The 15,432-nt window shown below is 43.9% G+C and overlaps 1 protein-coding gene across 6 annotated transcripts in view; it reads right to left on the bottom strand.

Annotated features, from left to right (window-relative positions):
* KDM3B (lysine demethylase 3B) overlaps nt 1-13,276 on the bottom strand; it is an 84,553-nt gene extending 71,277 nt beyond the window's left edge. For 2 of the 6 annotated variants that reach the window (XM_009449735.5, XM_063810727.1), the window contains exon 1: nt 9,159-12,824. In XM_009449735.5, coding sequence (XP_009448010.2) covers nt 9,159-9,386 — 228 coding nt within the window. In that variant the 5' untranslated portion in view covers nt 9,387-12,824. Of the gene's footprint in view, nt 1-9,158; nt 12,825-12,973 lie in introns of those variants that run through there. The other 4 variants (XM_517956.7, XM_016953896.4, XM_024356754.3 and 1 more) reach the window with 4 other exon arrangements.
* Nucleotides 13,277-15,432: the final 2,156 nt, after the last annotated feature.

The following is a 15,432-nucleotide window of genomic DNA, read 5'->3' as shown; positions in this document are numbered from 1 at the left end:
TAGAGTACAATGACGCGATCTAGGCTCACCGCAATCTCCGCTTCCCGGGTTCAAATGATTCTGTGCCGCAGCCTCTCGAGTAGCTGGGATTATAGGCAAGCAACACCACGCCCGGCTAATTTTTGTATTTTTAGTAGAGATGGGGTTTCACCATGTTGGCCAGGCTGGTCTTGAACTCTTGACCTCAAGTGATCCAGCAGCCTTGGCCTCCCAAAGTGCTGGGATTACAGGTGTAAACCACTGCCCCTGGACTAAAATAATGTATTTATAATTTTTTTTTTTTTTTTTTAAAAGAGGAAAGAATTACTTTTGGGGTCAGGTTGGAAGATATGGATGGAAGAAACTGGAAGCAGGGAGACCAATTACGAAGCAGTAATAACCCAGTTAAAAGACCTAAGCCAATAAGAATACTGTATAGGCCATGCGCCATGGCTCATGACCGTAATCCCAGCACTCTGGGAGGCCGAGGCGGGCAGATTACCTGAGGTCAGGAGTTTGAGACCAGCCTGGCCAACAGGGTGAAACCCCATTTCTACTAAAAATACAAAAATTAGCCGGGCGTGTTGGCAGGCACCCATAATCCCAGCTACTCAAGAGGCTGAGGCAGGAGAATCACTTGAACCCCGGAGGCAGAGGTTGCAGTGAGTGGAGATCACCCCATCGTACTCCAGGCTGGGGGACAAGAGCGAAACTTTGTCTCAAAGAAAGAAAGAAAGAAAAAAAAGAATACTGTATGAATGTAAAGTATATTTGAGAAATTAGAGATAAAAATAACAGGATATGGTGATGATTGTGAGATGGTAAAGGAAATCAAAGATAACTTTCCAAGGCTCCTAAATTTTCCAATTTTCCTACCTATACTCCAAACAAAATGTAAACTCTGTTAAAAATAATGTTACACAACTGTGGGATATCTTGTCAAGGTGGGCGAAGATGCATGAGTTGAATACCTCTGTTTTCAAATAAAAAATAATTTTCTCTTTACAGTTTCTTTGATTCTCAAGAGATAGCTTTCTACCAATTATCCCCAAAGTTTTCTACTTTCTAACATCCTGAATAAATTAAATGTGAAGTACATGGAACAAAGGAAATAACCTGAATAAAAACTCCAGCACGTATAGTGCTTTCAGGGGTTGTAGAATGATAGATATGGATTTGCATCCCACCTCTCCCATTTCTTAACTGTGTAGCCTGGAGCAAGTCACTTCAGCCTCTTTGAGCCTCACTTCCTTTGCCTATAAATAGGGACAATAAAGACCTCAAAGGATTGCCTTAGGATTATATGAAATAAAGACTTTAAATGCGTAGCAGAATATGGGCTCCAGATAAATGCTTATTCCATAAGCAAACTCAGGTCAGAGTAAAAACTGGCATGACTTTTTTTTTTTAATTGCTATATATCAAGAATCTTAAACATGTACATACTCAGTGTCTATCATACCACTCTGGACCATAATCCTAATAAATAACCCTAAACACTGAAAAGGTTTTATTCACAAAAATGCTCACCATGGCATTATAGATGAAGCCTAAAATCTGAAACAACTTTAATAGCCAACGAAAAGGGAAGAGTTAAATTACTCAGCCAAAAAAAATTACGTTCATAAGATTACATTCAAATTCCTTGCACAGCATTTATTATTTTCTTTTGCGTTATAAAAGCAATACATGAATTACCTGTGGAAAATAGAGAAAAGCACCAAGAAAATTAAAATCACCCATAAAATGAATAATTTTTAGTAAAAAAGGAAAATAACAGGCTGGGTGCGCTGGCTTACAACCTGTAATCCCAGCACTCTGGGAGACTGAGGCAGGCAGATCACTTATGGTCAGGAGTTTGAGAACAACCTGGTCAAGGTGGCAAAACACCATCTTTACTAAAAATACAAAAATTAGCCAGGCATGGTGGCGTGGCACCTGTAATCCCAGCTACTTGGGAGGCTGAGGAAGGAGAATGACTTGAAGTCGGGAGGCGGAGGTTGCAGTGAGCACAGATCGTGCCACTGCACTCCAGCCTAGGCGACAGAGTGAGTGAGACTCCATCTCGAAAAAAAAAAAAAAAAAAAAAGAAAAACTAAATAGAATAACTGCCACATTAAATGAAAAAGCAAAACTCAAAATTAAAAATGCAGTATGAGGCCAGGCGCAATGGCTCACGCCTGTAATCCCAGCACTTTGGGAGGCCAAAGCGGGCGGATCACCAGGTCAGGAGATCGAGACCATCCTGGCTAACAAGGTGAAACCCCGTCTCTACTAAAAATACAAAAAATTATCCAGGTGTGGTGGTGGGAGCCTGTAATCCCAGCTACTCAGGAGGCTGAGGCAGGAGAATCGCTTGAACCCGGGATGCGGAGGATGCAGTGAGCCGAGATCACACCACTGCACTCCAGACTGGGAGACAGAGCGAGACTCCGTCTCAAAAAAGAAAAAAAAATATTAGAATAATTTCTACACTTTGTATAATAGGCATGTATTACTTTAGAATCAGAGAAAGAAAACACCAAATGCTTCAAATCTAAGAAAACAACCCAGATGCAAATCACAAAACTAAGGGCCAGTGTACCTTGGATTGGAGTCCCAAATGTGATTCCAATATCAAGATGAAAAAATTAACAGTGAGTCCATATCAATAAAATCATGTAAAAGAAAAAATTTAAAGATTATAAAGACAACGGGGCCACGGAGTAGAAATTCCGTAATAAATCGGAAGTGAACATCAGCCTAATAGGGGCTTCAAAATGTTCTACTTTTTTAAGACAGAGTGGTCAGGGAATAGAAGAGAAAAAACAGAAAAATCCGTGTTTCCTGACCTCCATGAATTTACTATCTAGTAGAATAGATAAGCAAGTGTGGAGGATGGAAGACTTTCCCTCTACCTTCTGAGGGTTAGGTGATTGAAATAAACAGTCAGCAGTTTAAGGAAAGAAAAATAATACAAATTTGTTACATGTAAGGGGCATCACAACAAGGAAAAGTAAATACCCAGAACCCAGTGAGACTGAGAAGTTTTCTTATATTTCTATAGAAATTATAGAAATATGTTTTATATAATTATATAATTATCATATAAAATTATAGAAATAATTATTGGGGGGAGAGGGGAGGGATAGCATTAGGAGATATACCTAATGTAAATGAGTTAATGGGTGCAGCACACCAACATGGCATATGTATACATATGTAACAAACCTGCACGTTGTGCACATGTACCCTAAAATTTAAAGTATATAAAAAAGAAATAATTATATAATTATACTATAAAATTATAGAAAAATTATATAATAAAATTATAGAAATAATTATATAACATAAAACCATAGAAATAATTATATTTCTATATTTCTTATAGGCAACTTAGGGGAGAGTAAACCACATACACTATTCACTTAAGATATTGTGTGTGTGTGTGTGTGTGTGTGTATACATATATGCATATATATATCCTGGGCTCAAGTGATCCTCCCTATAGGTGCACACCACTGCACCCGACTTAATGATTTTTGGGAAAAAAAAATCAATGGGCCCTCAGAAGAACAGGTGACAGCTAAGGCTGTCTTTCTGCATGTGATATAGACCTCCAGTCTCATCTCCTGTGATAGGAATTAATCTTCCCTGGTTGATAAGGTTAGCAGGGAAGGGATTCATGACAATAGAGTTCCTTCTTTTGTTTTTTTTTTTCAGGCTGGAGTACAGTGGTGCAATCTTGGCTCACTGCAACCTCTGCCTCCCAGGTTCAAGCCATTCTTGTGCCTCAGCCTCCTGAGTAGCAGGGATTACGTGCGCCACCATGCCCGGCTAATTTTTGTATTTTTTAGTAGAGACAGGGTTTTGTCATGTCGGCCAGACTGGTCTCGAACTCCTGGCCTCAAGTGATCCGCCCACCTCAGCCTCCCAAAGTGCTGGGATTACAGGCGTGAGCCACAGCACCCGGCCTAGAGTTCCTTTTGGAGGATGTGTCTTTAGGTAGATGAAGTAAGTTCAGAGACAGCCCTCCATCTGCTGCTCCCCAAGTGCCTTCAGTTTGAGATCCAATGCAGCATATTTTGGGGTGGCGTTTCCTGAACTTCTTCACAAGCTATACATCTTGCTACACATATCTATAACAAGAAAAACTACAATAAATATTCCAAAAAGTGGTATCCACAAAGTGCTAAAGGAACAAAGAATAAAAACAACATGCTGGGGAATCAGAAAGGCTTTATAGGGTTTGTAGCTCCTAGGATGCATGGGCCTGAAGGATGAGCAGGCTTTCTTTTCTCTGTATAGGATTTCAATGGATGACAGCATTAAAAGAAAAGTTTAAAGAAGGAACAAAGCAACGGAAGCCAGAAAATACTAGAAAAGTGAAGGATCACCAAAATCAAGGCTGCTTGCTTTAAACAGCCTTTTGGCAACACCCAATTTCCCTTGTCCAATTCTTTGCACATCGAGGACCCTTCTTACAGTAATTTGGTCTCTAGAGCAGAGCAGGAAGGGGCTCTATGCAGATCTCTGGATAGGTATACCTCCCACTGTAAATTAATAACCTTGCATGTGGATTTACAATTCAGTCTCCAGAGTTTGGTTAGAGAGAATCAGTCCCCTAGAGCCTGATTACCTCTGAAGTCATGAAAAAAGGAAAAAAAAAAAAGGAGTTTCAGCCCTTAGAAAACTGAAGGAGGTCACACTATCTGAATCACTACTAATCAGGCAGGTTTTACCCACCTAGAGATCAAGAGCAAAAGATGATGCTTTCGCACCAGGGGCAGTAGGGATGGTACAGTGGAAAGGGCTTAAAAACCACCAACCTGTCAAAGGCAGCGGAAAACTGAGAAGCATCAACAGGTGTTGCATCCCCCAGGCCTTGTGGAAGCAAAGCCTATATAGAACCCACCCCAGCTGTTGCAAAGAAAATCACAATGGAAAATGCCATGTTTCTTACCCACCATTTTGAGTCTGCTGGTGGAAGGGGAACTAAATAAATAAACTACAAGTTGGAGAAGAGACCCAGGAAGCTGTGTATTTAAAAAAAAGGGAATGAACCCTTGGCAGGTGGGGAGTTAGTGAAGCAAGTCCCTTAGAAACAAATGGAAATTAATGGCCCGGCATGGTGGCTCACGCCTGTAATCCCAGCACTTTGGGAGGCCAAGGCAGACAGATCACTTGCAGTCAGGAGTTCCAGACCAGCCTGGCCAACATGGTAAAACCCTGTCTCTATTAAAACTACAAAAATTAGCCAGGCGTGGTGGCAGGCACCTGTAATCCGAGTTACTTGCCTGTAATCCCAGCTACTCAAGAGGCTGAGGCAGGAGAATCACTTGAACCCGGGAGGTGGAGGTTGCAGCAAGCCGACACTGTGCCACTGCACTCCAGCCTGGGTGAAAGTGAGACTCCGTCTCAAAAAAAAAAAAAAGAAATAGAACTATTAAAATTCACACACACACACACACACACACACACACACACACACAATCTTTTTTAAAAAAATCAACTATACAAAGTGCTTGAGTGTCTGAAAAACTCAACCATGGCTCAGTGTTTCAAAAACAGACCTGATGCTGTAAGGGGAGAGTTAAGATGATGAGTGTGCTTAGACGGGCTCACAATTAAACAGTATATAGTCTTAATGTCAAAAAGTACAATGTCATTTTTATTTAAAGTTCTCTAACCATACACAGAATCACAAAAACATATTCTATTTACATTAATAAATAGAGCATAAGTATCAAGGTATCACTCAGAGTTTTAACTTTTGGAATTGTAAGTAATAAAAGGACACAAACATTTTTAAAACCACAAACTCCCATTTCAACTAGGGCTGAAATTCTATGTTTGACCATAGGTAGCGAATTGTACACTGGAAATACAGTAAATATAGTACTATCCTGAACCTGACTATAATTACATTATTTAGAAACAAAATAGAGAGGTATTTTAGAGTCTACCTACCCCACCCTGAGAGAGAGGAAAGGTTGGGTGGGGAGGTGTAAAAACAGAAGGTAGATACACTTTCACTCCTCCTGGAAGACTCTCAGATAGAAGAAACATAGTACTAGCCTAGACATTGCTACAATTATTACATTATCTCTAATCAAAGGAAAGGAGTATTTTAGAATCCGTCTTTCCTTGAAACAGAGATGAAAGATTAAGGGATAAAAAAAATAGGGCGGATATGCTTTCACTTCTCTGGTAACTTCTGGATACATGAGGTAACTATGTTACACATTCAAAACCAAGTGATACTACACGTACAGCATCATTTAATTACACCTACAGAAAGAAAAGAATGGTTTACCTAAAAAAATTAGTGTTGCCACAACTGGTCACTCAGCAGAAAAAAAATTAGGTCCCTCATCTCACTTGCCAATTACAAAAATATTCCAGGCCAAGTGCAGTGGCTCATGCCTGTAATCCAAGCACTTTGGGAGGCCGAGCTGAGTGGATCACTTAAGGCCAGGGGTTTGAAACCAGCCTGGGCAAAATTGTGAGACCCAATCTCTTAAAAAAAAAAAAAAAAAAAAAAAAGTGGGGGGGGGGGCACGGTGGCTCACACCTGTAATCCCAGCACTTTGGGAGGCTGAGATAGGCAGATCAGCTGAGGTCAGGAGTTCAAGACCAGCCTGGACAACATGGCGAAACCCTGTCTCTACTAAAAATACAAACATTAGCCGGGTATGGTGGCACACGCCTGTAATCACAACTACGCAGGAGACTAAGCCAGGAGAATCACTTGAATTCTGGAGGTGGAGGTTGCAGTGAGCCAAGACCGCACCACTGCACTCCAGCCTGGCTGACACAGTAAGACTGTGTCTCAAAAAAAAAAATAAATAAATACACCATGGAATACTATGCAGCCATAAAAAATGATGAGTTCATGTCCTTTGTAGGGACATGGATGAAATTGGAAATCATCATTCTCAGTAAACTATCGCAAGAACAAAAAAACAAACACCGCATATTCTCACTCATAGGTGGGAATTGAACAATGAGAACACATGGACACAGGAAGGGGAACATCACACTCTGAAGACTGTTGTGGGGTAGGGGGACGGGGGAGGGATAGCTTTAGGAGATATACCTAATGCTAAATGACGAGTTAATGGGTGCAGCACACCAGCATGGCACATGTATACACATGTAACTAACCTGCACATTGTGCACATATACCCTAAAACTTAAAGTATAATAATAATAAAAAAATGAAAATAAAAATAAATAAATAAATAAATAAAAAGCTGAGAATCGTGCTGTGCACCTGTAGTCCCAGCTAATCAGGAAGCTGAGGCAGGAGGACCAACTGAGCCCAGGAATTTGAGGCTGCAGTGAGCTATGACTGCACCACTGTACTCCAGCCTGCATGACAGATAAAACCACTCAAAAAAAAAAGGCTGGGTGCGGTGGCTCATGACTGTAATCCCAGCAGTTTGGGAGGCCAAGGCGGGTGGATCACCTGAAGTCAGGGGTTCAAGACCAGCCTGGCCAACATGGCGAAACCCCGTCTCTACTAATAAATAAAATTAGCTGGGTGTGGTGGTGCACGCCTGTAATCTCAGCTACTGGGACTGGAGGCAGGAGAATCACTTGAATCTGGGAGACAGAGGTTGCAGTGAGCTGAGATCACGCCACTGCACTCCAGCCTGGGCAACAGAACAAGACTCCGTCTCAAAAAAAAAAAAAAAAAAAGAAAGAAAAAAAAAAATTCCCGCCGAGCGCGGTGGTTCAGGCCTGTAATCCCAGCACTTGGAAGGCCGAGGCAGGCAGATCACCTAAGGTCAGGAGTTCGAGATCAGCCTGGCCAACATGGTGAAACCCCATCTCTACTAAAATTACATGGTGGTGGACGCCTGTAATCCCAACTACTTGCGAGGCTGAGGCAGGAGAATCGCTTGAACCCAGGAGGCAGAGGTTGCAGTGAGCCGAGATCACACCATTACACTCCAGCATGGGCGACAAGAGTGAAACTCTGTCTCTAAATAAATAAATAAATAAATAATTCCATGCCAGGCACGGTGGCTCACACCTGTAATCCCAGCACTTTGGGAGGCCGAGGTGGGTGGATCACCTGAGGTCAGGAGTTCCAGACCAGCCTGGCCAACATGGCGAAACCTAATCTCATGCATGCCTGTAGTCCCAGCTACTTGGGAGGCTGAGGCAGAAGAATTGGTTGAACCTAGGAGGCAGAGGTTGCAGTGAGCCAATATCGCGCCACTGTACTCCAGCCTGGGCAAGAGTGAGACTCCGTCTCAAAATAAATAAATAAATAAAAATAAAAAAATAAATTCCAGATGGACCAAAAATCTAAAGGTAAAAATAAACAAAAATGTTGGCTGGGCATGGTGGCTCATGCCTGTAATCCCAACACTTTGGGAGGCCAAGTCAGGCAGATTGCTTGACTGGAGTTCAAGACCTGCCTGGGCAACATGGCAAAACCTATCTCTATACAAAATACAAACATTTGCCAGATGTGGTAGTGTGCATCTGTGGTTCCAGCTACTTGGGAGGCTGAGGCGGAAGGATCACCTGAGCCCAGGGAGGTCGAAGCTGCAGTGTGTTGTGATTGTGTCATTGCACTCCAGCTTGGGCGACAGAGTGAGACCCTGTCTCAAAAAAAAAAAAAATGTTTTTTAAAGTATATTTATATAGGTTCAAGATGGGGATTCCTTCCCAGTCAAGTAATCCTAAACTATTAAGAAAAGTCAGGCCAGGCACAGTGGCTCATGTTTGGAATCCCAGCACTTTGGGAGGCTGAGGCAGGCAACTGCTTGAGCCCAGGAGTTCCAGACCAGCCTGGGCAACATGGCGAAACCCCATCTCTACAACAAATACAAAAACTAGCCAGGCCCGGTGGCGCACGCCTGTAGTCCCTGGGAGGATTGCTTGAGCCCAGCAGTGAGCTGTAATTATGCCCCTGCACTCCAGCCCGGGAGACAGAGCAAGACTCTGTCTCAAAAACAAAACAAACAAAAAGAGGCCCAATAATTCTGATAACATAAAATTCTTATTTTTCTGTATAGCAAAGCAACCCATAAAAAAAGTCAAGAGGCCAGGCCCGGTGGCTCACGCCTGTAATCCCAGCACTTTGGGAGGTCGCGGTGGGCACAGATCACGAGGTCAGGAGATCGAGACCATCCTGGCCAATATGGTGAAACCCCATCTCTACTAAAAATACAAAAAATTACCTGGGCATGGTGGCACACGCCTGTAGTCCCAACTACTCGGGAGGCTGAGGCAGGAGAATCGCTTGAACCCGGGAGGCAGAGGTTGCAGTGAGCTGAGATGGAGCCACTGCACTCCAGCCTGGGTGACACAGCGAGACTGTGTCTCAAAAAAAAAAAAAAAAAAAAAAAGTCAAGAGACAAATGAAACAAAATACAACCCACTACGCAGGTGAAGGAGTTAATATCCATGCACAGAACTTGCAGAGAGTGGTAAGACAACTCCTATTTTTCTCAAATGAGCAAAAGATATCCATAAGTAACAAATAAAAGAAATGAAAAAGCCAGTACACATGGAAAAAAAGGACAAATAGTCATGAAAATTATGGATATTGTTTTTCACCCATCAGATTGGCAAAAATGAGAAAGACTGATGATACCAGTGAAGGCAAGGGTAAAGAGAAACAAGCACCCTGAGTACTGTTGGTGGGAGTAGGAAATGCTATACACCTACTGGAAAATAACCTGGCATTATGTAATAAAATAAAAAATACATATACTTCTTAACCGAACAATTTCAATCCTGGATTGCTAAACTACAGAAATAAAACCTGGATTACATAAAAATATGTATACAAGTATATTAATGACAGCATTGTCTATACTGCCAAAAAAACTTTAGATAACCTGAATGTCCATTAACAGGAGGAATAACTGAATAAATTATGGTACATCCATTCTATGGAATATAAAGTAGTTACCAAAAACGATGAGTAAAATCTGTAAGTATTGATCCCCATGGTATACTGTCAAATGAAAGAAAAAAAAGGCAGGGTGCAAATATTGTGCAGTAGGACACCATTGGCTAAAAAAAAAGGAAACTCTTTGTATACGGTTGAATGTTTTCATGTTTTTTGTACTAGCATTAAGAAAGATGAGCAAAGAGATTGCTGGTTTTTCTTGTGTAAACCTTTTTTTGACATTTTGCAAATTACAAGCTTTGCTTTTATAACCAAAAAAAGGAAAATCCATGGGTTTCTTTTGGTCTGTTTTATGTACAATACCCATATACGTGACGGTCCCAAGGTCTCTGCAACTTACATGAGCCAATAATGATTTAGGAACACAAAGAGGACACCAGATTAGGAAAGAAAAGCCAGAGATAAATGCATAAAAACCCATAAACTAATTCTAAAAACATAAAAGGCCCATTTTAAAACACAAATAAAATTACTATTCCAGGAGAAAGGGGGGGGAAAGCTGTTTTCATGCCTTGGCTAAACATCTGAGTAATTTGTCAGCATGGCTTCTGCTGGTGAAGATGTCCACCTATGAGAACCTTATCAACAAAACTCTCAATCAACAGGATCCTGACTCCTTTTTTTCACATCTCACCTTAAGGTAGCACTTGGCTTTGTTACTGTTTTCCAAAAAAGGTTTCATTTAATGGATCAGTACTGTATTTTATAGGATATCTGAATCAAAAAGTATTTAGAAAGAGATGTATTCGTGGAATTTAAAATTAAGAATTGTGTTTTCAATCACTTCAGAAACTCATTCATCCAACCCTCAATTACTCATCCTTAAAAGGGGGCGCCCTGCTAGGCATTACTCAAAACCAAGCGTGCCTGAAAACATCTTAAACATAACTGAATGAAAATCTGCCCAATCACAGGCCAGCTGCTTGCAAACTCCACCCTTGAGTACGGGAAGAACACTTTTGATTGGAAGACAGTTGTGTTTACTACCGTGTGTGGTGCAAATTGGAAAGGTCCACATGCCTATGGTCCAAAGGAAATCTCTCTTAATGAGAATAAAAGAAAACGGCCCATTCTCATCCTCCACTGGTCATTGTCATTAATAGAACCTCAACAAAATACCAATTCTTGAACAATTTTGCAAGCTGGTGAAAAAATCTAAAGGCTCTGAGTTTTGGTCTGGCTGTTTTCTCATCTATGTCCCTGGATATACATGTAAGACAAGCATAAATGTATTCTCAAAATACAAACCTGCCTTTGCTTCTACATTCACACAGCCCTATGCAAGACCTCAACACAGTTGTAATGTTCTTTGCTTTAATTTCCAAGAATCACTGCAACTTTTTACTTGGTTTGAGAACCCAGTTCCGTGGGATCAGTGGTAAAATTATTCAGTATTTAGCTTAGTGGGTGTCCAGCAAGGAAGTGAGCTCCAAAATCCTCTGCCCTTAGGGAGCACAGCAAACGACAAAGTGAATGGGGAGCCATTTCAGGTGCAGAGCTCATTAACAATTCATCTGATGGAGGAAACGAGACGACCACTGCAAGGACCAGAAAAAAATCCCAATGAATAGCTAGGGCAAAGTAGGCCTTAGGTCAAAGTATGCATATAATAGTGGATCTTAAGTATGTTTTGCCTCCAAGGTGGTAGAATGAATCTGAAATGGACACTTCTTTTCCCATCCCAGCCATCTTTTAAAGAAAGCGCAGAGGAATAGAGATCCAAATCCCAGTCTTAATCATCATTCCATCCCCTTATATTTTTAGTATCTTTTTGCAAATTTGCCCCACTGAGGCCTTATAAATGTCCTAGTAACGTTTCTTATACAGCATGAAGAAAAATCAAAGCAAATGAACCCAAGTAGCAGAAGCAAAGCCTAAGCCATCCACAAAAAAAATCCATAAAGCTTGTATATTAGTGAAAAAGGACAGTCTAACACCGTTGATCAATAGGAAGAAAAATGAACATCGGAAGCCTACAACATTACTTCCAAATCTCACAAACTGCGTTCCCGTTTATATCTGCAAAAGCAGGTTCATCAAGAAAATTTACTTTCTGCTTGCTGATCTATTACATTCCAAAAGACCACCCCCTGCCCCAACACGCACACACACCATTTTTCATAGCCTTATCTCACCAGAGAAGCTAGGGCCCCTATCAAAATGAGGAAATAAAGTGGCTTGCCAAAACTCAAACACTATATTTTACCGCCACATTAACGAGAATAACACATCATGATCCCGAATGCTAGTTAAGTTGTATGACTGAACAACTTTAATCACAAAACACACCAAGGCATTCAAAAACGGCCAAGCCCAAACACAAAGTTTCCAAACAAAACCTCTCCCAAGGTTGGGGGAGTAGCTGAGCTGGGAGCAAAAAGCACTACCCAGCAGCCCCGTTCGGCCACTAAGAAAGATCTCAAACTTAACAAAAACAGCCACAACTGCAGCTCCTGTCACCCAGAAGCGTTAAGGAAAGGAGAGGAGAGCTCGAGACAGTGCCGAGAGCTGGCCTTTCTGGAGACCGCCAGGCCAAGCCCAGCTCAGATGAGGAAGTAACTGCCAGATAAAAAAGCCCCGACCAGCTCCAACTGCAGCCTCCGTGCCTCCCATAACTGCCCACATTCCCGCCCCACTTGGGGCTCTGGGAGAAAAGGAACAGGGCGCAGGTCTCCTGGGAGAGGCTGGGGACCACAGGTCCGCGTCTTCGAGAGGGCAGCGGCAACACTGGCCGAACTCTGAGCCTCCCGGGAGCTCAAGATTCGAGAGCCTGCTCCGAAGGCGTGTTGGGGGGAACGCCGAGAAAAGGGTCGCCCAGGAGGCGGGGCCTGCTGGCTGCAAGCAGCAGCTCCGGGCGCCCTGGCCGCCCCCCGGGGGAAACCGGGGCGCACACCCCGACGCGGAAGCCATGCCGGCAAGCGCTCGGGGTGCCGAGGTGCCGGCGGGGGGCGCTAAGGAGACCCGGGGGCACGGAAATGGGTCACCCCCATCCCACCGCCCCCTCACAAAGGCCCCCGGGGAGGCCGCCCGCAGGCCCCGCAGCCCCGGCCTCGAGTGCCCGACTCGGCCGCCACTCACCGCTAGGTCCTGGGGCACCGCCCCGCTCATGGCCCGCACCGTGCCGGCCCGCCAGGCTCGAGTGCGCAGCGCAGGCCCCGGATCTCCGCTCGCCGCTGCCGCCGCGGGGGCCGAGGCCGAGGCTGAGGCCGCAGTGTCCGCGAACAGCAGCAGCAGCCGCTTGCCCACCGGGGAGGCCGCCGCGTCCGCCATCGCCGGGGCCGGCCTGACCCGCGCTCCCGCCCGCCGCCTCCCACCACCTCCGCCGCCAAGCGCCCGATCCGCCCGCAAGGCCTCCCTCCGCACCACCCGCGGCCGCCGTTCCCCCCCACCCCCCCAACAGCCACCACCAACCACCGGCGCAGCGCAGCGCCCCCCGTGGCCGGGAGCGGAGCCGCAGCCTGGGCCCCGCACAGCGCCCCCCGCGCTCTGGAGCGGGGCGGCAGCTCCTGGCCCCTCGCAGCGCTCCGCCCCAATCTCCCCGGGGCCTGCAGTGCCCCCTGCGGTCGGGAGGGGAATTGCAGGTCCGGCCGGGGTAGGGAAGTGGGCGGGTCCTTCAGCTTCCCCATGGCATCATCCCTGGTCTCAATCTTCCTTCAGGGAGTCGTATATATGAGAGGGCTTTAGCTTGCTCTCCTCGGATACCAAAGACATTTACGGGGTAAGGGGGTGAGGGGCAAGGTACCTAGAGAGTGGATGTTTTGAGCTATTTAGTGTCTCCAATACCCCCATTGATTTCCTATTCTGAAAATATGAGCTCCTACCTGCTGTCTTGTAGGAAATGTTCTCCCCATTGGTCCATGAGACACAATGTCTTCCTTCTCAATGGCCCATAACAGCACCATCCCATTCTATACTGCCAGCACTTCTTAGGTTCCTTTCCAATTGGCCAATGTATTACTTCCGTTGGATGTATAATGCCACTCTTTCCACTGACTGAAGGCCAACGTGCCCCCCAACATCTTGGTGTTTTTCCTAAAACCGACCTAACTTCTTCCCCTTCCTAGTCCGCCAATGTTATTAAGTCTACGTGTTTCTCCATTCAACTCTTAGGGGAACTGGAAATAGACCAACAGTAAAGGGGTTCTCTTAGTAGCACTCCATCTTACCATGGAATTAGTGGGGCTGGGGGCAAAGAAAATTCTGTAACTCTTATCTGAATGCATTTAATACAGGTGTGGGAGACTGATAGCTCCTGATTAGAAAAGGAGCCTGCAGAGAAAGTGAGATGCTGAGATTTTTGGCTAGATTGTTACCCACAATAAGCAACAGGAAATTGCCTCAATCATTTAAAGCTGGCAATATCAGGGACTAGCACATTCCATGGTCTCATGGATGCAGAGACTGAGTATACACAAAATGGATACAAAAGATAAAGGGTATAGTAATAACCCATGACTGTTGTTCTAAAAGTGACTTTTTGATTTTCCCTACAGACAGGAAATAGTGGTAGCTGGTTCTTTCTCCAAGGCTTCTGTGCCTACCCCAGCTATCTCCTGTCCATAACCTTGTCTACACCCTTGACCTACTTTTCTTGTAACAAAGGCTTGGGGAGAGGGGTAACCAACTATTGACTTTATACTTTTACTAAAGTATAAAACATATAGGAAAATCATTCTAGAACCAACCCTGTGGAGCACCAAGGAAACATTCCTCCCTCCACTTCTTTTTAACTTCCATCTCCCACAGCCAACCTGAGGCCTGACTCAGAATGTTTTTCTGGGCTGAGAGCCACCTCTTAAAGCACATGGCCCATAAGCTGTAGTTGGTAGGAGGGGAACAAGGGTGAATCCATACAAGATCTATCTGCCTTGCAATTTTTCTATCAAAATTATCTGCTGGGATTTTCTCCCATACAGAGATTTAACTACTGCCCCAATGTCCAAGGCTAGTTTCTCACAGCAGAGAGACAGAAATGTACCTAAGTTCACGGATGGGAAAGGCAAAAGGGAAATGCATTCAACAAATGTGGCCAGCACTTTTCATGTGCCAGGAACTTCCCAAAGTGTTGGGGACACAATACTGAATAAAACAAAACTCTTGCCCTCATGGAGTTTACGTTCTTTCCTATATTAACAAGACTTCAGGAATGAAAAATAAAATCACACTTGGCCTCACAGAAAATAGCAGAAAAATCCAACAAAAATAAACTCAAAAGAAAAAAAGGGGAAACAAAGTCATTTTAGATGTTCAAACTTTACCCCTGCTCAAGCAGTAGGTGAAATGAAACATCAGTTTTAAAGAAAAAAAAACCCTGTAATTCTAAGCTTCTTTAACCACATGCCACTGCCCACCACTTCCCCAAAGCCCTTCCTTTGTTTCCAGGGCAGGTGACAACCCTCACTTTTTCTAGGGTGTATTTGCACCCCTGCAAAGATTCCTGCTCCAGGTAGTCAAGTCAGTCCTGTCCTGCACACACTTCATTGGTATTCAATGATGAGTGCCACCAATTTGAAGCAGGAAACCAGGACATAAGCTAA

This window comes from Pan troglodytes, chromosome 4 (genome assembly GCF_028858775.2).
Source record: "Pan troglodytes isolate AG18354 chromosome 4, NHGRI_mPanTro3-v2.0_pri, whole genome shotgun sequence".
Taxonomy (NCBI): Eukaryota; Metazoa; Chordata; class Mammalia; order Primates; family Hominidae; genus Pan; species Pan troglodytes.
The sequence above is the reverse complement of the archived record's forward strand: the minus strand, read 5'-3'. Positions and strand labels throughout refer to the sequence as shown.